We start from the raw sequence: 20,009 nt of genomic DNA on the forward strand, positions 1-20,009 counted from the left end.
ATGGACGATGGTGATGGTGTGCCAAGAGACGCTGACCGGTCCCAGTCAGGCATCGGATGCTCGGAGGTGAGGATGAAGCCGCTCGTGCATCTTGCCTTGCTACACGGTCATGCCAGTCGCAATGGAAACGACCGCGTAGCCTCCAGGCTCCCTGGCTTTGCTTATTGAACACGGTGCGATGCACATGATAAAATCCACACCGAGCTGTGGCGCATGATGAGGGTCGAATGCTGTTGAGTTGAATCACGCGAAACGTCAAACGGGGTCCACGGGCATCCCGCAAAGGGCATATGCCTGCCTCTCCGACAAAAGTGTGCTTGGGAGGGATCACATCCATCTTTCACTGCGACGGTGATAGTAGCAGACGGAGCTCAACCGATCAATTGCGCGAGGTGAGGTCATATATGAAAGTATAAAACGGGGCCTAGTGTGGTTGCGCGCATGCTTGCGTCCGTCTGAAAGCTTCGAGGTGATGCAATGAGATCCCTCGGCGAGAATGAACCCCGAAAGCGGGGCCGTGCTCTGTAAAGTCAGTAGAGGCGGTCGAGCTCGGTCGCGTTGGAAACGACCGCTTAAATTGCAGGGCTGCAGAATTGCGGATGCCATGCGTAAGGAGTGGCCGGGATGTATGTCATAGTACGTGCCGAATTCATCTCCTACGAAGTACAGGCAGCTACTTACACGGCGAAGACACGAGGGGGAATACCAATATAGGATTCTTACGCTGCTCCAAGAGGGATGGTCACATCAAAGCACTGGAGGGGTTTGTTTCTAGAGAGGATCAGTTGGCAGTGCGGGCAGGAGACTCGACTCACTACAGCGAGTAGAGTAGGCTAGGTTAGTAGGCTCACCTAGAGATGAGGTTATTCCGGGCCCAGTGAAGACACAACATTGCCAATCTGTGGAGCATCGATGTGATCATAAACACCGCGACCATCCGCTACTTTGCCTGAAGGATGAAGCAAGCTCTGTCGCAATGGGAACGGCGGACCGTTTAGGCAAACAAGGTTTCCTTCCTGGGCATCACCGAGGCTTGTGGCGGTGGATGTCCAGCTCGCCCAGCTGAGGGCGAACAGACGAAGTCGCAATGGAAACGGACAGGATGCTGGTGACGGCAGTCGAGGAGCGGAGGAAGAGGCGCGGGCCGATGTCCGCTGGCGTTGTGGCGGGGCGGGGGCGTGGGAACAAATGACCGGATGGGGGAGGGGAGGAGCCCTTGGCCTTGGAGTCGCCGCAAGACAAGACACAGCAAAGACACCGCCGCCCCTGCCCATCGTCGCCGACGACGACGACGATGTCCGCCATCGCCGCAAAATCAGATGCCTTCCTCAACCACCTCGTCGCCATCCTTTCCATCTACGAGCTCGGGCCCTTCCCCGCCCCCGTCCCCCGCTACGATGGCCCCGCCGACTGGCAGACAGAGAACATCCTCCGCGCGCTGGGCGCCATGGCCCGCAGGATGTGCACCGCGGAGGAGGGGATCGCAGCGCTTAAGGCCTCCGAGAACTGGCAGTACGTCGACGGCGCGCCCGACACAAAGAAGCGCCGCTCCGTGGGCGACTCGCCTGACCTCGGCGCACGCACATCCGCCCCGCACGCCTACGGCGCCAACCACAGCACCCATATCAACCACAACCACAACCACACCCACCCGCTCAACCACAACCACAATCACCACGCCGCCCTCGTCGTACACAGTAATTCCGCTCCTTCCTTCTTCCCCCCTTTCGACACCCTCTCACGCTTCCCCGTCGCCCTCCAAGACACAGACACAGACATCATCATGGCAGACCCCGAATCTGACGGCCGCCCCTTCTATCGTGCAGCCGGCGTCGGTCGCACGCCCTCCGTCATGTCTATATCCCTCGACGGCGTCGCCGCCTCCCTCAACCCCTCCAAGATGGCCATGTTCAATCGCCAAGTCAAACCCGGGCCCTCCGCCTCCGCACCGCCTACCTCTCATGCTGACCATGTCACCTGCCCCACTTGTGGCAAAACCATCACCGACGCCCTCACTCTGAGTCGCATACCGCGCCCAGAAGACACCCCCGCCACCTCCCCGCTCGTCGTGCCCCCTGGTCCTCTGGCCGCCGCCGCGTACGAGAGCGGGATGAGCGCCGTCGAGGAGCTCAAACTGCTCAAGGCGCAGGTCCAGGACGTCGCGCGAGTCTGCAACGCCGTGGCCCGCGGCGATCTGTCGCAGAAGATAACCGTGCCGGTGCAGGGCGTCGTCATGGTCCAGCTGAAGGACGTCATTAACACTATGGTCGACAAACTTGGCCTATTTGCGCGCGAGGTCACACGCGTCTCACAGGAAGTCGGCACCGAAGGGTGCGTCCTGCGTCTGCGCATTTAGCGACCCGAATGCTGATGGCACACTCCCTCCATATGCATCAGGAAACTCGGTGGCCAGGCGCTCGTGCTCGACGTCGAGGGCACCTGGCGCGAGCTTACCGGCGTCGTCAACAAGCTCGCCGCAAACCTCACCTCGCAGGTGCGCTCGATCGCGCGCGTCACCAAGGCCGTCGCGCTCGGCGACCTGTCCAAGCAGATCGACGTCGATGCTAGCGGAGAGATCCTTGATCTCAAGAACACAGTCAACGGGATGGTCGTGCGCCTGCGCGCGCTTGCGGCCGAAGTCACGCGCGTCACTCTCGAGGTCGGGTCGCAGGGTATTTTGGGTGGGCAGGCGCACGTCCCGGACGTGGAAGGCGTATGGCTAGAGCTTACGCGCAACGTGCGTCCCGTGCGCTCTCTTTTTCATGTGATTTGTGCTGATCGGCGCGCACTGCGCCCGCAGGTGAATCGGATGTGTTCTTCGCTGACCGACCAGGTGCGCTCGATCGCGACGGTGACGACGGCGGTCGCCAAGGGCGACCTCACGCGCAAGATCGAGATACAGGTGGAGGGCGAGATGGCGACGCTGAAGACGACGGTGAACTCGATGGTGGACCAGCTGAGCGCGTTCGCGAGCGAGGTGACACGCGTCGCGCTCGAGGTCGGTACACAGGGCATACTCGGCGGGCAGGCGACGGTCGAGGGCGTGCAAGGGACGTGGGCGGACCTCACGCGGAACGTGAACGTGTGTAATTGTTCCCTCATCATTTCTACTTTTTGTACACGAATTAACGCAACTCTTCCCTTTCTCACGCAGAAAATGGCCAGCAACCTGACCGACCAGGTGCGCTCCATTTCGGAGGTGACCAAGGCGGTGGCGCTCGGCGACCTCTCGCGCACGGTGAACGTCGACGTGCAGGGCGAGATGCTGGACCTGAAGATGACCGTGAACCAGATGGTGGCGCAGCTGTCGACGCTCGCGAACGAGGTCACGCGCGTGTCGCTCGAGGTCGGCACGGAGGGTATCCTGGGCGGGCAGGCGTACGTGCCGGACGTGCAGGGGATGTGGAAGGTGAGCTGCCCTCCCTCCCTAGCGCCGATGCGTCCATTTTTCAGGGTGTGATCGCTGATCGCGCGCGATCGCGCGCACTAGGTGCTGGCGGACAACGTGAACTTGATGGCGATGAACCTGACGAACCAGGTGCGCTCGATCGCGGAGGTGACCAAGGCGGTCGCGAACGGGGACCTGACGAAGAAGATCGAGGTGGATGTGCGCGGGGAGATGCTTGATTTGAAGGAGACGGTGAATGGAATGACGGAGAGTTTGAGCGTGTTTGCGGACGAGGTGACGCGCGTCGCGAGGGAGGTCGGGACGGAGGGGCGGCTTGGTGGGCAGGCCAATGTGACGAACGTCGGCGGAACGTGGAAGGTGCGTCATAGCGCCTGGCTTTGATATGCATACACGGGGCTGACATTGGGTTACGATGGCGGGGTAGGATCTGACGGACAACGTGAACGTCATGGCTACGAATGTGCGTGGTTTGGAGTCTGCGAGCGAGGTCTGAATTTTTTATTGACTTTTCTTATAGTTGACACTGCAAGTGCGCACGATTGCGGTGGCCACGGTGCGTCACTTTTGCCCTCGCCGGGGCACCTCCACTTTGTTGCTGACTTGCCGTGGTTGTGTGTGCATGAAGACGGCGGTCGCGCGGGGCGACCTGACGCAGAAGGTGACAGGCGTGTCGGTCTCGGGAGAGATGTTGGAGCTGGTGAAGACGATCAACGACATGATAGACCAGCTCGCGATATTTGCGTCCGAGGTGAAGAAAGTTGCGCGTGAGGTGGGGACGGAGGGGAAACTAGGGGTGCAGGCGGAGGTGGGGAACGTGCAGGGTGTGTGGCAGGAAATTACGTGCGTCGTCGCCTCGTCGTCCTTCGTCGGCATTTTTTCTGTATCTGCCTTTTCCACGCTGACTGGCGTCCTGTGTGTGGGTCCGCCGCGCGGCTTGCTAGGATGTCGGTGAACACGATGGCCGGGAACCTGACGACGCAGGTGCGCGGGTTCGCCCAGATCTCCGCGGCGGCGATGGACGGGGACTTTACGCGCTTCATCACGGTCGAGGCGAGCGGGGAGATGGACTCGCTCAAGACGCAGATCAACCAGATGGTGTTCAACTTGCGGGACAGTATCCAGAAGAACACGGCTGCGCGCGAGGCGGCGGAGCTCGCGAATAGGAGCAAGTCAGAGTTTTTGGCGAACATGTCGCATGAGATTCGGTGCGTTGCGCTTTGCTCGCTGACATTTTTCTATTTTTTTTCTATTTTTTTCTTTTGTCTGTTTGTCTGCCGGGTCGAGTCTTCGAGCTGTCGGAGTGTAGGGCTGATTTGAGTTTTGACAGGACGCCGATGAACGGGATCATTGGAATGACGGAACTGACACTCGATAGCGACCTCAATCGATCGCAACGCGAGAGTCTGCTCCTAGTGCACAGCTTGGCACGCTCCCTACTATTGATTATTGATGATATTCTGGACATCTCCAAGAGTGCGTCTCCCTTTGCTTGCGGTCCTCGCCTTTGTCCTCGTTTTCCCTTCTCCTACTAACCATGACACCTTCTCTACGCCTCACTGCCGCTGTTCCTTGTCTTCCTCGGTTTTTACTGGGGCACAGTCGAGGCCGGTCGAATGACCATGGAGCAAGTCTCATTCTCGTTCCGGCAGACGGTCTTCGGTATCCTCAAGACGCTCGTCGTGCGCGCCTCGCAGAACAACCTCGATCTTACCTACGACGTCGACCCGGACATCCCGGACCAGCTCATCGGCGACTCGCTCCGTCTGCGGCAGGTCATCACGAACCTGGTCGGCAACGCGATCAAGTTTACGCCGTCCAAGGTGTCGAAGAAGGGCCACGTCGCGCTCAGCTGCCGCCTGCTCGCGCTGGACGACTCGAGCGTGACGCTTGAGTTCTGCGTGACGGACACGGGCATCGGCATCGCGAAGGACAAGCTTAACTTGATCTTCGACACGTTCGCGCAGGCGGACGGGTCGACGACGCGAGTGCGTAAATCCCTCTACCTTTTTTCCCGCGCTGTGGGGCACCTCAGATGCCTGTTCACCTGACACTCGCGTTCTGATTCTATTTTCCCCTTTGGCTTTCCTTATCAGGAATACGGAGGGACGGGCCTTGGGCTATCCATCTCGAAGCGGCTCGTGTTCCTGATGCAGGGCAACATGTGGGTAGAGAGCGAGGTGGGCAAGGGCTCCAAGTTCTTCTTCACGATCACGTCGCAAATCGGCCAACTGTCGATGGACGCGACGGCGACGAAGATGGCGCCGTTTGCGAACCGGAATATTCTCTTCGTCGACACGCTGCACGACCGCACGGGCGTCGTCGATCGCATTCAGGAGCTCGGGCTGCGGCCGTACGTCGTGCACGACGCAATGGAGGTCGCTGACAAGGGCTCATGCCCGCACATTGACACCATTGTGGTGGATTCCTTGAGCGTGGTGCGTCCCCACTCGGTTCTCTGGTCCGGCCGTTGACTTGTGATTTGCTTTTTTATTTGTGTGTGTATACTTTGGGCCGACAGACGGAGACGATCCGCGAGTACGAGCATCTGCGGTACATCCCCATCGTGCTGCTCGCTCCGGTGCGTGTTTTTTTCGGCTCATCGTCTGCCTGCGATCTGTTGACCGCGCACCGCTCCTCGCCCCTCCCAGAACCTGCCGCGTCTGAACCGTACGTCCGATCTTTTATCGCCGTCCAGATCCCCGCTCACGCGCCATTTGTCTCGCTTCCCCCACCGCAGTGAAGTGGTGCCTGGACAATAGCATCAGCTCCGAGGTGACGACGCCCGTGACGGCGCAGGACCTCGCATCGGCGCTGATCTCGGCGCTGGAGTCGAGCACAGTGAGCCCCGCAGCGGCGACGAACGACGTGACGTTCGACATCCTCCTCGCGGAGGACAACCTCGTGAACCAGAAGCTGGCGGTCAAGATCCTCGAGAAGTACGGGCATTCGGTCGAGATCTCGGAGAACGGCTCGCTGGCGGTGGACGCGTTCAAGGCGCGGGTGCAGCGCAACAGGCCGTTTGACATCATCCTCGTGAGTGTGCCCCTGTCTGTGTTTTGCTCGTCTTGGGCGTTTGCTGAAAGCTTGATGCAGATGGACGTGTCGATGCCGTTTATGGGTGGCATGGAAGCGACGGAACTCATTCGCGCGTACGAGGTCCACAACAACCTGGCGGCGACGCCCATCATCGCCCTAACGGCCCATGCCAGTACGTCATATTCTTGCCGTTGCCTGTTTTTAGACGTGTGCCTTTTGTTCTCAACGCTTGTGTTTTCCCTCATAGTGATCGGCGATCGCGAACGGTGTTTGGATGCAGGCATGGTGAGTAGCACTGTCGTCGTTGATATTCTAACTGTGTGTGCTGAGTGCTGCGTTGTTATGCAGGACGACCATATAACGAGTGGGTTTCATTTCTTCCCCCTTTGCGATCGTATCTTGTGCGCGCTGATGCTAATGCGCTTTGCGGCAGAACCACTGCGGCGGGGCGACCTGCTCAACTCGATCACGAAGCTGGCCGGCGAGCGCGTGAAGCAACGACGGAATCAGCACAATTTCCCGCAGGAGTTCAGATAGCCGCGCGGCTGCGGGCGGTTCGTCCTCCGTTTACTCACTCTCTCTCTTTTCCCTTGTTGTGTTCAATGTTGTCCTCTCTCGTCTCACCTCGCGCCCTCCCGCTTCTCTTTCCCATGTGCCCCCCACGCCATCCCACGCTTTGCATAATGAACGATGATGCTGTATTGATCGTGTACCTATTACGCTTACTAGTCTTCTTCGCTCTCCCTTTCCTCTCTTCCTCTCGTATTTACCCCGTACCCCTCTTGATCGCATATGCCATGCTGCGCAGCGCAGTGCCCCATGTATTTCTCGCTCGCTCTATTATCGATCTACGTATATCCAGCTCGTATACCACGCCAAGCCACGCCTATGTGTCTGTGTCTGTGTCTGTCCTCTCTCCTCTCTTTTCCTCTCCTCTCTCCTCCTCTCTTCTCTTCTCTTCTCATCTCTTTTCGTCCTGTCTCGTCTCGTCTCGCTCTCTTCTTTCCCATTCGCGTATTCTGTTCTCGTTCTGTCGCCGATCAAGTATGTGTCAATAATCAAGAAATTTACGCTCTCGTGTACAAAGGAGGCTTGACTGGCATCAATAGACCTGATGGGAACTGAGCCTATTGAAGGAGGAAAGGATGGGGAGACCTTTGTGATGTTCACAGACGTGTCGTCCATGGACTCCGTCGTGGGAAGTAGGATGCCGGGCATGCGTTTGAGTCAAAGCGCTCATTACACTGAAGATTGTGAACTTGCTCTGCGATCAATGACTTCTGGGGGATGCTCTCATGTTTTGAAGTTTTGCACGAACAATGCTGCAGATAGCCGCCTCCCACGACCTCATGGTGCTGTCATCGCCACCCACAGCTACAGCTCGGATTCTGACGTTTCAGACATCGAATCGTATCTGGACGCCCAGTGACCGCGGCCTTGCCATCACTCGCTCAATATGACCTTGCCTACACGCCTCCTCATTCCTGCGAAACTCATCTTCGAGGCGGCCAGCAAGGCCAACGTCAGGGCCGTTCTCTTTGGCGGTGCCGCCGTCAACCTCCATGGGGCCAAACGCGAAACAAAAGTGCGCTGCCTACACGTCGCCACGGGGCACTGTCTCGCGCTCACGATCTACCCCGTCATGCGCATCCCAGGATATCGACATCAATGTCACATCCTTTAAATTTCTGGACAGGCTTCCGGCCCCTCCGTTTGACCATCGACCCGGGTCGGCTCCCACCCGTCGGCGGCTCACGTATTATCACCCCACGGATGCCATCAAGTGCGACCTGGCCATCAACAGCACGTACCTCGTGGACGGCTTTTTAGAGAGGTACAGCGAAGTGACGGAGGACGGGGTGCGCTACGCCTCGGCCGACATGCTCCTGGCGGACAAAATCCGCACCTTCGGGCAGCGCCATGCGCAGAACCCGAAGCGCGACTCTGACCTAGAGGACATTGGGCACCTCCTTGGAGTTTTGCTAGACAAGAATGGGAAGGTGCCAAGCGAGGTCATGAAGGCCATTCTCGACGAAATGACGCTGAAGGCATTTTGGACGGTCCTGCCGGGTGAGGAGCACGCCGTGTATCGCGATTTCTTGACAGATGTGGGTATCGTTATACCTGATGAGGTGTGCCTTTCATTGCGTCCACTTGCTCGAGCAGCTAATTGAGTCCAACTCTTACCGGGACTGAGTGGGCCTAAGTAGATAATGAGCTGAAGGGACACGATGTCCCTGGGCGAAACATGGCCCCGAATTTCTATGACTCGCTCGATCTATCTATCTGTATTTAGTTGAATTGCACTCGCCCAATCCCTCTTCTCTGCTACGAACGAGTCGTGGTTTGAACAAAAATCCGAAAGGAGGGCTCTGATGGATTCGGCTGTTGCCGCTGCCTGGTCAATTGCCTCCGCCTCCGTGACTCTCCTCCACTCCTTATGGTGCGCAACCGGCGGCTTGTGCTTGTGCGACAACAAACGCGAACTAAGCACCAGCAACCATGGGCATACACTATTATGATTCCAGCCCCTTCCCAGCGCTGACAATGGAGACCCGTCTGAAGCCAGCTCGAGCAGTCGCGAGCGCAGGCATTCCATGCTTAGTTTGGGCGGAGGACGCGCTCAGCTTTGCGCTCTTCGTACCCACCGAGCTGTTCGCATTACAACTGCTCGTTCCTGACGAGGATGTCGAGGAGGCCGCGCGTGCCATCACCTCCGACTTGCCTTACAAACGATTGGCAGCGCCACACCCGGACTGGCTCGACCACAAGTACATTGATCCCGACCAGTCTAGCTGTTTCCCCCGTGCTGTCCGGCTCGAGCTGACAACGCCACAGCTATTGCGAAGTGAAGACGACCCCGTCGACATCTACCTCCATCCCTCCTCCTACTTCTCCTTCGAAGTCCGCGACCCTTCCCACTCCCTCTCCCTCGTGCCTCCGCTCTCGCCTGCCAACTCTGCCCTGCGCTTTCCCACACGGACGGCGTTCCTCGATGCGGTCATTGCGACCGTCCTCGACCCGCCTCTCGGCTTCCGCCACGGCAAGCTGGGGCTCAGGCTGGGGAGCTACGTCAGCTACATCAACACCTACACACTGCGCGCGCGCCCGCGTGTCCTCCCGAACGGCGATCTGGAGCCAGAGCATGCGTCTGTGCTCGCGAGCCTCAGGCCGGAAAATAGGCACTGGTACGAGGCGAAGGTCAGGGGCAAGTATGACAGCTGGGTCGAGGAGGTCCGGGCTCGGAGAGCCGTGCTCGAGCGCATCGGGTACGTGGGCCCTCATCTTAGGCGGCATCCTTGACCTTTGATTGCACGGGAACACCAGACGCCAGACCGAGGCGAGGAAGCCATTTCCCAGGAACAGGTATGATATCTGGAGACGGTGTGTGTCTGCTCCTTTGCTTGTTCGGATCGGATGTTCACCGCGGGTGGCATAGAGAAACACGCGGCCTCCACACTGCTGCACGTGTCGAGAGTTCTGTCTCTAGCTTGCAATTGCATCGGCTACGGTGGTGAGTGGTGGAAGCGTCCGACATAGCGCACTCGTCGTTGACGGTCTCTTCCAGCCATCCGATGCCTCTTTCTGTCAACGTTTCAGTGGGACGTACGTTGTCTCGGGTCACAAGCCTTGTACGGACAAGGGTATGAGATGCAGCTCAGACTGGCCAATATATCGGACTCAATAGCGCGGGCGAATGGCTCTCGTTGAGTCAAGAGAAAATCAAGGTACACTGTTCACGACGTATTAATCATTTGTATAGATTTCAACATTCCTGCGTCATCCAGGCGCCAACCGAGTTCTTTGCGTCGAGCACTCAGGATAGAATATTCTATATACTTGCCGTCATTCCTACTTATTCTCTTAAGACTCGTCTCCATCGACCGTGAGGTCAATCACCTCAATCATGGAGGTTGCGAACGGATGACGCTCGAACCTGATTATCCGACTCAGCTCAGACATCGGCGAAGGTGGTGGATACGTACGACAGTGATTCGACTTCAGTTTCATCTTCTCCACTCGGATCTGCTGGGACATTCTTCGTGGGACGGTTGGCAGGCAGGCCTTCCGATGTGCGTTTCTGTGAAGAAAATGGTTTGGCAGTGAATGGTAGGGTTTGTTGATCTATGAGGCAGCAGTACATACCATTGGCGTCACACAATCCTGCTGAACGTGCCCGAGCTCAAACGTCTCCGGATGTGTGGAGGCTTCGAAGTCGTCAGTTCTGTTCCACATGTTCTGGATATCCTCAATCGCTGCACGCTCTTCTACCTGATCCAGATTTGCACCGTGTGCTATGCCTGCACTTCCCAAGTCTAGCACGATGTCGTTGACCTCCTGGCTCGGTCCCTCTATTTTGGTTGCTAAAGTATCGTCAACAATATCGACCAATGTCCTAGTCGCCGCTCACCTACATAGCAATTTGCCTGCGAGGCTATCTTCACGTCGCCTTTCTCGTCCTCTGACCCACAAGCTCGACGTCCGGGTCGCTCTCAGAGTCCATAGACTCAACGTCCTCATCATCCTCACTAGCTCTGCCCTCAATCGAGCCACTGGCCTCCCCCAGCACACCCAACCCCTCCGTGCCGTCGCTCGAATCGCCCCACTCGGCCGCATCCGACTCCCACCACTTCGCGTGCTCCGAACTGGGACTCTTGAACACGAGCTTGTCCCGCTTGTTCTGCAGCCTCAGAATGAACGCCCAGTGCGCGCGGACCTCGTACGCACGCATGTGCGTCGTGTTCCGCAGAACGACCTTGCGGAGCATGTGGCGCCGACTGAAGTAGGGATTCGGGGTGCTCCTCTGGACGGAGTCTCTGATCGATCGCTCCAGTCTGCGCCAGGGCACGCCCGCGCCGCCGTTCGCGGGTTCTCGTTTCCCTGTGTGAGCGATGACATGTCCGTCAAGAAAAGAGCAAACCGGCGACGTCGTCGTGTGGCCAAGTGCACTCACTCCATATTAAGCATATATGAGAACGAGGGATCGCCCTGCGGATCCCTAACTTCCAATGCTGTAGTTCGGGCATGATAGGATATCCATCAGAATCTACGTCGAGCCGTCGGGGCGCGCGTTTGTCACCGGTTGGCGGCGGCGGCAGCGGAAGATTGCTAGCGCGGTTGGCGGTCCAGGTCCGGGGCTCTGCACGAAGATCAGGCAAGGGTGGGATTCCCTGAACGCGACGTCGGCGGTTCTCCCTCGCCCGACGATATGACATCCAATTATATACTTTGTGTAGGATATTTGAGTCCATGAGAATTGCCTGTGGAAGCCCATCAGGCGTCGATCGATCGCACCATGAACCACGTCTGTCCGTGGGGCATTCCTGCCAACACGCGGCCCTGGTTAGCGACGTGGATGATTCTCTCCCTGAGTTCGTCTGCAAGAGCCGGACGGTCGGACGCTTGTCGATACCATCGAACATAGATATCCTCAGCAAGCTCAGCAAACGCGTTGACACTCGTGAAAGATTCCATAGCGCAGCGGTAGTACGGTCTGGGAGGGGGGTTGCATGGATTGGCGGGTCACATAGTCACCGCCTGCCGAGGCCAGAATGGTCTTACACGAACGCCCGCCGAAGCGTATCGGCCCCGAGGAGGCCCTCGAGTCCGCTCAGAGACTCCCTCAGCCACGTCCTCACGTCCTCCGTCTCTCTCCCCGCGACCCTCACGATCCGCCCGCCGTCACCCGCCGCGGCGCTGAGCGACCACAGCAGCTCTGGCGCGGAGCGGTGCTTGTACACGCTGATCTCGCGGTACCGATCGTCCAGAACCCGCACGACGTCCGCCATCGCTGGCCCGCACAGAATTAGCGTCGCGTAGCACGAATATGGCGCGAGCCGGTCGCCTAGCACGCGCCGCGGCAGCGCGGCAGACCGCGCGGCGTCGGCCTCCCCCTCCTCCCCCTCTTCCTCCTCGAGCAGCATCGCGTCCCTCGCGACGCGCTTCCCGTCGATGAAGACCTCGTTGACGCTAAAGTAGCGCGCGAATGCCCATTCCTCGCCGAGCGCGCGGCGGCCGGACGTGAGCCAGTCGAGGAGCACGGCGGACGCGCGGCCGTGGAGGTGGAATGTCTGCGCTTGGTGGTACGACGCCGCGCGGAAGCACGTCACCGGGTCGGGGAGGAGGGCGAGCAGTGCGCCGTCCGCGACGTGCACGTCCATTCGCTGGGTCGAAGAGGCCATCGCTCCTGCGGGCGACGTGGTGATGTGCTGGACGGACGCCCTCCCGCCGCGGCGCGTCTTGAACACCTTGGTCGATCCCTACAATAGCGTCTGCGTTCAGAGAAATCGCGTCGGAGAAAAAACAGAAAAAAAGGAAGAGAGAAAAGACACCCACCTGAGAAAGCAGCATCAGCGTTGTGCGCGCACCGACGTCCACAGAGAGCGCGATGCGGTCTCCACCGACGAGGCCGCCGCCGTAGGTGAGCATGTAGACGACCGCGACGCCGTCCTGCGGCGTGCGGGGCGATAAGAGCTTGAGCGGGTACGTGCACGAAAGCTCTGCGAACGCGGCCTCCTTTCCGTGCGCCTGGAGGGCTATTCTGCCGCTGCCGGCTTGGCTGGACGTGGCATTGGTGGTCATTGCTCGAAAGGCATGAGCAGGGGTGGTCGAGTTGAGTATGAAGACCGGTGGGCGGGATCAGGATCTCGGACGAGTGGGATGCTGCAATCGGAGATGATAACGGAGCGCGGCGCAATGCGCGCGGGCATCATCCGGCCGTCTTTCAAGTCACTCTGACAGCTCCCGAGTTGATTAATTTCCATACCTCGCTATGAAGTCTCGTAAAATTTTAAGAGAGCTGAACTGCCTCTGCGATCCCTTTCGGCTCCCAAATTCTCAGAGGGGAGGACAGTACCGGGTGGAACGAAAATTGGCGTGTCTCGACGGGCAGTACCGCTATAACACGCCCTTCCAACTCGATTCTCGAAAATAAAGGTAATAGTCCCGGCGTGAATAGGGACACCGCCCCATGGCGCATCACCTCGAGCATGTGTTGGACAACCAGTCAATGGGATTATAATCATATCGCAGCACTACAGTCTAGGAAATCAAGCGTTACAGAAAAACACGAGTACCAAAAACGAGCGAATTAATGTATAGTGTCGTGGTGGAGTAAGCACACGACGTGATAGCAGAAAAGACACGACAAAATACAGAAGATCGAACACAAATTGCAACATACATAGATTCCACAACGGTCCGAAGGACAGCAAAAAGAAAACTTAAACGACACGGAGCAGCGAGCGTCTTCACTCCTGTCCGAATCCCTCCGTCTCGCTAAACAAGAACACGATGTCAGGGATCCCACTCTCAAAAACGAAAAAAGGTCAGGAAAGGCAGGCACGCACTCGATCGCATAGCGCAGCTTCCGCTCCAGGCTCTCGTAGTCCTGATACGGCGGCAGATCGAGGCGGTTGAAGCACGTATGGCTGCGCGGGAGGCCGTTGGGGTCCCCGCTCTTCTCGATCGTGAACCGCCGCGGCCCGTCGGAGCCCTGCAGGTCCTTGAAGCCATTCACGGGCACGCGCGACGTGCCCGTCGTGAACTGCAGCAGGCGCGCCTTGCGCTCCGTCGGCCACGACCGGAGGCACTGCCAGAACCACTCGATCACCTGGTCCGTCTTCTCGTACCCGCGGTAGTCGGTGAACTTTGTCCAGTCGTCCCTGGCGGCGCCGGATCCGCGTCAGCAAAGCCGTCTGACGCGCGAGAGCGTGTACGTACATGTCGATCTCGGACATCCCGCCGATCAGGAGCTCGAGCTCCGTCTCGTCGAACACGGTGATCAGTTCCTGCGGGATCACTTCTGAGAAGCCGCCCATGAACGCGCGGAACTGGTCGCCGACGCGCTTGTGGATGCGGTACTCGACGACGAGGTCGACGTACTCGGCCTTGTTGGCCTCGGTGACGGCGATGTTCGAGCCGTCGGGCTTCAGGTCGATCGTGACCAACTCGCCGAAGCGGTCTTCGGTGGTGGTGAACGTCTCATCGAGGATGTCGGTGATGTTGTTTTCCCTGATATGTTTATCGCATCGAGCTGAAATTCATAAGTGAAGAAAGTTACTAACAGCATCCATGTCAGGCCTCTGTGGAGTTCCGCATCGACCGCCTCTAAGTCCTTCAGCGTCACCTTTTTACCCAAAATCATCTTGTACAGGCTGGGGACGAAGTACGCGTCTAGGAAGCGATGGTGGAAGATGGACAGCCCGAGACATCTCCCGATGAACTTGAAGTACTCGAGATGTTCGGGGTTGATGCCAGAGGCCGAGTTGATCTGCAGAGTGTAGTTGTCGTGCGCCGAGTACTCGAAGAGGCCGTACGAGGGGTTGAACATCTCGTGCGACAAGAGGAAGAACCATTCCCTGTGCAACGACCCGAGTCAATCTTACCATGCGCCCCGGATTTGCAACGAACGCTCGCACCTCGACACGCCACCGTAGTCCAGCCCATCCTCACCCTCAAACTTGACCATCAACCTCTTCCGCAGATCATCCGCCTTCAACCTCATAATCGCCGCAAAGCTGTCCTCAAACACCCACCCCCTCCTTACCCGCACGTCGCACTTGCCGTCCGCCACGACCCGCATCGCCGGTTGGCTCCGGAAATACACCACCTTTCGCCTATAGTCGCGCTTGTACTGCGGCGCGTCCGCGTCCACCGCCGTCGGGAAGCGCGGGTCGTCCCACGTCGTCGTGCGCGTGGTGTGGTCGACGAAGTACACCCGCCGCGTCGACGTCATGCGCATCTCCCAGCCGGACGGCAACGGGCCCACCTGCGCCGCGCGCGTCTGCATCCGCGACGATGTCGCGAGCACGCCCTCGACGCCCGTCCGCCGCGGATCGTGCCACGTCGTCGTGCGCGTGTGGTGGTCCACGAAGTACGGCCGCCCGTCTGCCGCCCGCCGCTCCTCCCACCCGAGCGGCAGCGGCACGTCCGCGTACGTCCCGTCCGGATTCGTCTGGTTCGGGAGCACCGGCGTCTCGGGAGCGGCGCTCTGCTCCGCCACCGCCGCCGCCGCCGCCGCCGTCACCGATCCTGATGCGCTCGGCCGGTGCCATGAGGTCGTCCGCGTGTTGTGGTCGACGTAGTACCCGCGCCCACGCCCGTCAGTCCGGCGCTCCCATCCCGGCGGGAGCGCCTCCTCCTCCGCGATTGCAGGTGTGTTGGTAGCAGCGGTAACGACGGACGCCGGCCGCGCCACCTCCGCACGCGGCCTCTCCAACCCGTCCTCCGACAACCTTGGGATGAAAGACTCGTCAGGCCGAATGTCCAGGCTGCTCTCGCGACGGACGACGGGGCGCGAAGCGGTCGAGCTTGACACGGACGTCCGCGCCGAGGACGAGGCCGCGGCGCGGAGCTCCGAGTGCGAGCGCGATGTGCTGATCGTCGACGCGCCTGCGGCGCTCTCGGTGTTGAGGGAGAACATGAGTTTGCCGTGCACGGACTGGCCGTCGGGGCCAGGGCGCAGGTCCATGTTCTGGATCACTGCGAGAGATCAGCGTCGCACGGCCGCGGCACGTGTGCGCGAGCGCGGCGTACCGTTTCCGCCATTAGCAAAGTCGAGGACGTCGCTGAGGCCGACGTCGAGGCAGCCGAGCGAGCCTTGGTCGAAGCGCTTATATTTGCGGTGGTCGAAGAGCTGGATAGACAAGCGAGAGGAGGCATTCACGGCGCTAGACAGAGAACAAGAGGAGTGAGCAAGTTAGCCTAGATTAGCCTCTGGACGACGCTGAAGGCCGAGTCGGCCGTTCTGTGCCCGACGTAAAGCCAAGACGAGGACTGACATGTCAAAAGATTCGTTCCAGTACGGGGTCAATGTCTTCTTGAGAACGGTGGTCTGCTGCGTTTGTCCGGCATCGACGGATATGACGGCAAAGGGGTTTGGGAGGGAGAATAGATCACGCTTCACGAGACTGTTGGCCGCGACAACTAGGAACGAGAGGCCAGTTGCCAGACAATCACAAGACGTAAAATGCACGCTGACTCACCGGTGACCCTGATCGTCCTTTCGCTGACCCAATAGATCTATGCGTGAGAGGACTGGCGTAGAAGGGCGCAACATAGCATACTCACCTTGTAGAATCGGTGGGCATGTCAATGAACGACCAGCTTCACTGGATCTTGGAGGACTTTTGTCAGTAATAGGATTGCGTACACGTTTACTGGCGAAACCGAGGGCGACACACCTTTGAATCACTCGAGTCAGCCACTCGTAGAAAGTAATGTTCTCCAAGAGTTGTGAGGGGGTAGTTGATGGATCAAGGCAACGTTGCGTGAGGGCGGCTCTCGAGCGCTGACTGGCTGCGTCGCGTGGATGACGAACAGTCCGACAAGCGCCTCAATCTTATCTTATCTGATTCGCTCCAACGACGTAGCCGCTCGATCGTAGCATGCTCGTATATCATACGGTGAAATCCCGACCCAAGCGCGATTGTAGATATTCAAGAAAGCAAAACAGCGGCTTTGATTCTGTGGAGAGGCTATTCACGCAGGCCCATCTTCAAGATCGACTTGTGCGGGATCAGGAAACCACCCCCACGTCTTAAGGTCAACCAGAAACTCTCCCGTCCTTCCCACACGAACTTCCACCCCCTCTGCCTCTAGCGCGTCTCGCTGCCGCTGAGCTCCCTCCGTCCCAGGCCCTCGCGAAGAGATAGCGCCGGACGACGAAACGACGCGGTACCATGGAACGGGCGGCTCGACGTCGGGTGAGAGGAATTTCAGCGCTAAGGAGACATAGCGCAAAAACGGTCACTGAGCTAATCGCATCGATGCAAATACCAAACATACCTTGTCCTACATGCCGCGAGTAAGAAGGCATCCCGATGATTTTTGCTACATAGCCTGTGTCCTGAGTCAGCCAAATCGAGGATTCCAAAGCGTTGATTCCAAGAACATTATAAGGCGCACCGTATGTTGTGACCTTCTGAGCAGGAATCTGTCGTACAATCTGATACACCTGTCCATGTAAGCGTCAGACAACTACCTCGCACATCCGCGCGTCGTCGGACATGTAAGAGCGAATGGCATTACAGCTGCGTGGAATTCTGCGCTGTCGAGAGCCACTGTTGCTAGGGCGTTTGGCAGGTCAGTATTCCGCGCCGGGCGAGGAGTCGAGGTCTCACTTATGCCATGCAGGTTGCGTCTCTCGAGGTCTCTGGATAGGTTCTACAAACCTAGGGACGAATTTGCCCCTTCTGCAGCTGATGTAGTTCGAAACGCAAGAGTTTGATTGGTCCGGAAGACGGCGCTTTCGGAGATTGAATCTCAAATCTCTACTCCGGTGGACGAACAACCCTTCGTCACCTCCATCGACATCGTTCATGGATGAATGCGGTGTGAGAATACAAAGTCCATCTCCTATCGAACTAACGCGTTGTAGCTGCTGAAAGTACACTTGTATGGCCTGGACGCAGGCATCTATACGCATGCAGAAGTCCAGAAAGCCCGCTCTCTGCACGTTCCGGGCCCTTCCATCCATCCATACACACAGCGAACCCAGACACGTTCCGCTGACACCCATCCATGCATCTGCCATCCCTCACCGGATATCCGGTGCGTCTCGCACACCCCTGCTCAACTCGCTCTACAGGTTTATTCGGCGCGCATGCCGGCCCATCGTGCGTTTGTGCGATTCCACATGAATGTGTGTCGAAAGACGAACATCTGGACCATACTGGCCGCAACGCGCCTTCCCCATCTCTCCTTCTAGCTGTGACTCCCCCACTACCCTCGTCTTGCTCGCGCCTTCCAATTATCTCATGCAAGGAACTCCAGCCCCGATCGAAACAGGCGAAGCACCCCCAATCGCCAACACGGCTGCCGGCCAATGCGCGCGTCGTATTCTCGAACAGGGTTTCTGACTCTCGCGGCCCGAAAGAGTCGCCGAACCAAGGAGCGAGCAACAACCTCGGGCGAACCCCGCTCGCGCTGGATATAGCGCGGGCTCTGTATCTATAGAGTCGAGCGCGCACTTGCGCCACGAAGACAATTGAGTACGTGTATAGATGCGCTTCGGCAGCCGCGTCTTTCCGATAGTGGGTCGACAGATTGTCGAGGAGGAATGCGTCTCGGCTCCGCGCTCTGAACGAATGTCATGGCTGTCGACGATACCCTCAAAGAAGGTACACGCTGTCTAGCGATATACTGCAGTTTCTCGACGCATCTTTCTTCCACGGCTACAGTGTTGTCGGCCTGTGAGGAGGGCAGGCTCTAGCAGACTCTTCTTCATGTAGACCAATAATGGGAAGCACAGGCATTCTCCGTGTCTTTCTGAACTTCAGCTTCCACGTTGAAATTGCTCTCCGTCAGGGTAGGTATCCTCGACCCGCATCCTTCCGTATATTTTGTATCTGTTGGGAATCGCTGTGGCTTCGGCTATGGCCGCCGCGCATACCGACGCATCTCGCGCTCGTGGGAGTCCATGAGAGCGCCCTTCTTACCCGGACTAAGGTGCGAGCACGAGCATCTAGCCAGACGCCTTCGTCTTCAAACTCGTGAAACCCAAGAAGGGGTGTCCTCGCAAGACTCTTCCTTCGTCAAGCAATATGCATCCGTGAACTGGTGGGCTGACTTTCACCTGCGGTCCGACAGAACCAGGAGAAACGGCAACAATCTCGGGCGAATACCGCCGCTAAACATAGCACGCCCTCCTGCACCGACATACAAAGCAGCATCGATGAACGTCGGCATTTCGGCTGCTGACGTTCCGCACACACGAGAATCGCGGTCGGTGTGCGTCTCTTCTGATCCATGAACCGCATCTCGAGGAACACGTTCATCTCCCGTGTCAAGGTTCAACAGCCCAGCGGGCGAGTGCAACGCCTAGCCTGTAGCAATGCGCGCTCATCCCGGGCGCTCCCGCCCGTTCACTCGTCCCGAGGATACCCAAAATAGCGCGCGGCTCAGTGCGCGTTTTAGCTGGGGATGAGAATGCCAGAGTGGGCGGACGGCGCTGTGAGAGCCGACTTCGCAATTTCACCTCACCATTGAGCGAAGAGGGCTGCGATGCATGCTCTCGTGGTCGGGGAGACACGCGCGGGAGCGCGGTGCGAGAGGCCGACGGGGGCATCTCTGGAGAGGTATATAAGCCTCGTCGGTCGCTCTCGTTTCTGCAGTGCGAGTCGTCTACACACCCGCATTACTCACTCGAAAGTTTCGATTTTTACCATCCACCTCATCCCCATCCACCATGCCTACCAAAGGACGTGAGTCGCCCTCGCCAATCTCCCCCCACCTTAGTCTCCTCTCTAAATGTTGATCCCGTTTTGTTTTCGATTCACTAGGCAGCACCGCCGGAGCCAAAGTCTCCCCACCCAACTCGGCGCGCGCCCAGTCTGCTCCGGTACGCTCTTGGATCTCCCCGTGCCGAACGGAGGCACTCACCGCGCATTTCTTATTGCAGGGTAAGGCCGCGCAAACTCAGGCCAAGGAGGCGCCCGCAGCTCGCACGTCAGGCGGGGCCGCACGCACGACGCCGGCCGCCGCGAACGGCGCGCCCGCTCCCCCCGTTACCCGCGGTTCGAAGAAATGAGCGTTGCGGCGGACCAAGTGTAGAATTCACGGG

The 20,009-nt window shown here is 58.6% G+C and overlaps 8 protein-coding genes across 8 annotated transcripts; 5 read left to right on the plus strand and 3 right to left on the minus strand.

Moving 5' to 3' along the window:
* Positions 1 to 2,077: 2,077 nt before the first annotated feature.
* HETIRDRAFT_389878 (uncharacterized protein) lies at positions 2,078 to 7,522 on the plus strand. The gene is made up of 19 exons (XM_009553411.1): positions 2,078 to 2,331; positions 2,398 to 2,737; positions 2,801 to 3,082; positions 3,155 to 3,409; positions 3,491 to 3,766; positions 3,834 to 3,869; positions 3,927 to 3,962; positions 4,035 to 4,249; positions 4,351 to 4,614; positions 4,737 to 4,882; positions 5,009 to 5,394; positions 5,503 to 5,844; positions 5,928 to 5,987; positions 6,058 to 6,076; positions 6,147 to 6,442; positions 6,503 to 6,617; positions 6,693 to 6,730; positions 6,794 to 6,809; positions 6,879 to 7,522. The coding sequence occupies exons 1-19, from the start codon at positions 2,111 to 2,113 to the stop codon at positions 6,980 to 6,982; spliced, it is 3,447 nt and encodes a 1,148-aa protein (XP_009551706.1). The 5' UTR covers positions 2,078 to 2,110; the 3' UTR covers positions 6,983 to 7,522.
* A 379-nt stretch (positions 7,523 to 7,901) lies between these two features.
* Positions 7,902 to 8,619, plus strand: HETIRDRAFT_328102 (uncharacterized protein; the record flags this gene model as incomplete). The annotated part of the gene is made up of 2 exons (XM_009553412.1): positions 7,902 to 8,030; positions 8,101 to 8,619. The coding sequence occupies 2 exons, from the start codon at positions 7,902 to 7,904 to the stop codon at positions 8,617 to 8,619; spliced, it is 648 nt and encodes a 215-aa protein (XP_009551707.1).
* Positions 8,620 to 8,947: 328 nt separating this feature from the next.
* Positions 8,948 to 9,884, plus strand: HETIRDRAFT_422213 (uncharacterized protein; the record flags this gene model as incomplete). The annotated part of the gene is made up of 2 exons (XM_009553413.1): positions 8,948 to 9,714; positions 9,773 to 9,884. 2 exons carry the CDS (start codon positions 8,948 to 8,950, stop codon positions 9,882 to 9,884), a joined length of 879 nt encoding a protein of 292 aa, XP_009551708.1.
* A 2,015-nt stretch (positions 9,885 to 11,899) lies between these two features.
* HETIRDRAFT_480990 (uncharacterized protein) lies at positions 11,900 to 13,095 on the minus strand. Its single transcript, XM_009553414.1, has 2 exons — positions 12,782 to 13,095; positions 11,900 to 12,705 (listed from the first exon to the last, which is right to left on the minus strand). Exons 1-2 carry the CDS (start codon positions 13,025 to 13,027, stop codon positions 12,004 to 12,006), a joined length of 948 nt encoding a protein of 315 aa, XP_009551709.1. The 5' UTR covers positions 13,028 to 13,095; the 3' UTR covers positions 11,900 to 12,003.
* A 343-nt stretch (positions 13,096 to 13,438) lies between these two features.
* HETIRDRAFT_480993 (uncharacterized protein) lies at positions 13,439 to 16,681 on the minus strand. Its single transcript, XM_009553415.1, has 10 exons — positions 16,630 to 16,681; positions 16,517 to 16,563; positions 16,432 to 16,454; positions 16,228 to 16,372; positions 15,983 to 16,116; positions 14,866 to 15,928; positions 14,512 to 14,805; positions 14,168 to 14,458; positions 13,795 to 14,109; positions 13,439 to 13,723 (listed from the first exon to the last, which is right to left on the minus strand). The coding sequence occupies exons 2-10, from the start codon at positions 16,534 to 16,536 to the stop codon at positions 13,696 to 13,698; spliced, it is 2,313 nt and encodes a 770-aa protein (XP_009551710.1). The 5' UTR covers positions 16,537 to 16,563; positions 16,630 to 16,681; the 3' UTR covers positions 13,439 to 13,695.
* A 246-nt stretch (positions 16,682 to 16,927) lies between these two features.
* HETIRDRAFT_422216 (uncharacterized protein) lies at positions 16,928 to 17,410 on the minus strand (the record flags this gene model as incomplete). The annotated part of the gene is made up of 3 exons (XM_009553416.1): positions 16,928 to 17,169; positions 17,234 to 17,294; positions 17,354 to 17,410. The coding sequence occupies 3 exons, from the start codon at positions 17,408 to 17,410 to the stop codon at positions 16,928 to 16,930; spliced, it is 360 nt and encodes a 119-aa protein (XP_009551711.1).
* Positions 17,411 to 17,844: 434 nt separating this feature from the next.
* Positions 17,845 to 18,403, plus strand: HETIRDRAFT_106233 (uncharacterized protein; the record flags this gene model as incomplete). Its single annotated transcript, XM_009553417.1, has 2 exons — positions 17,845 to 17,998; positions 18,036 to 18,403. The coding sequence occupies 2 exons, from the start codon at positions 17,845 to 17,847 to the stop codon at positions 18,401 to 18,403; spliced, it is 522 nt and encodes a 173-aa protein (XP_009551712.1).
* Positions 18,404 to 19,634: 1,231 nt separating this feature from the next.
* On the plus strand, positions 19,635 to 19,976 carry HETIRDRAFT_106234 (uncharacterized protein; the record flags this gene model as incomplete). Its single annotated transcript, XM_009553418.1, has 3 exons — positions 19,635 to 19,650; positions 19,729 to 19,787; positions 19,848 to 19,976. The coding sequence occupies 3 exons, from the start codon at positions 19,635 to 19,637 to the stop codon at positions 19,974 to 19,976; spliced, it is 204 nt and encodes a 67-aa protein (XP_009551713.1).
* Between the last annotated feature and the right edge of the window lie 33 nt (positions 19,977 to 20,009).

The sequence above is a fragment of the Heterobasidion irregulare genome, assembly GCF_000320585.1.
Source record: "Heterobasidion irregulare TC 32-1 unplaced genomic scaffold scaffold_11, whole genome shotgun sequence".
NCBI lineage: Eukaryota > Fungi > Basidiomycota > Agaricomycetes > Russulales > Bondarzewiaceae > Heterobasidion > Heterobasidion irregulare.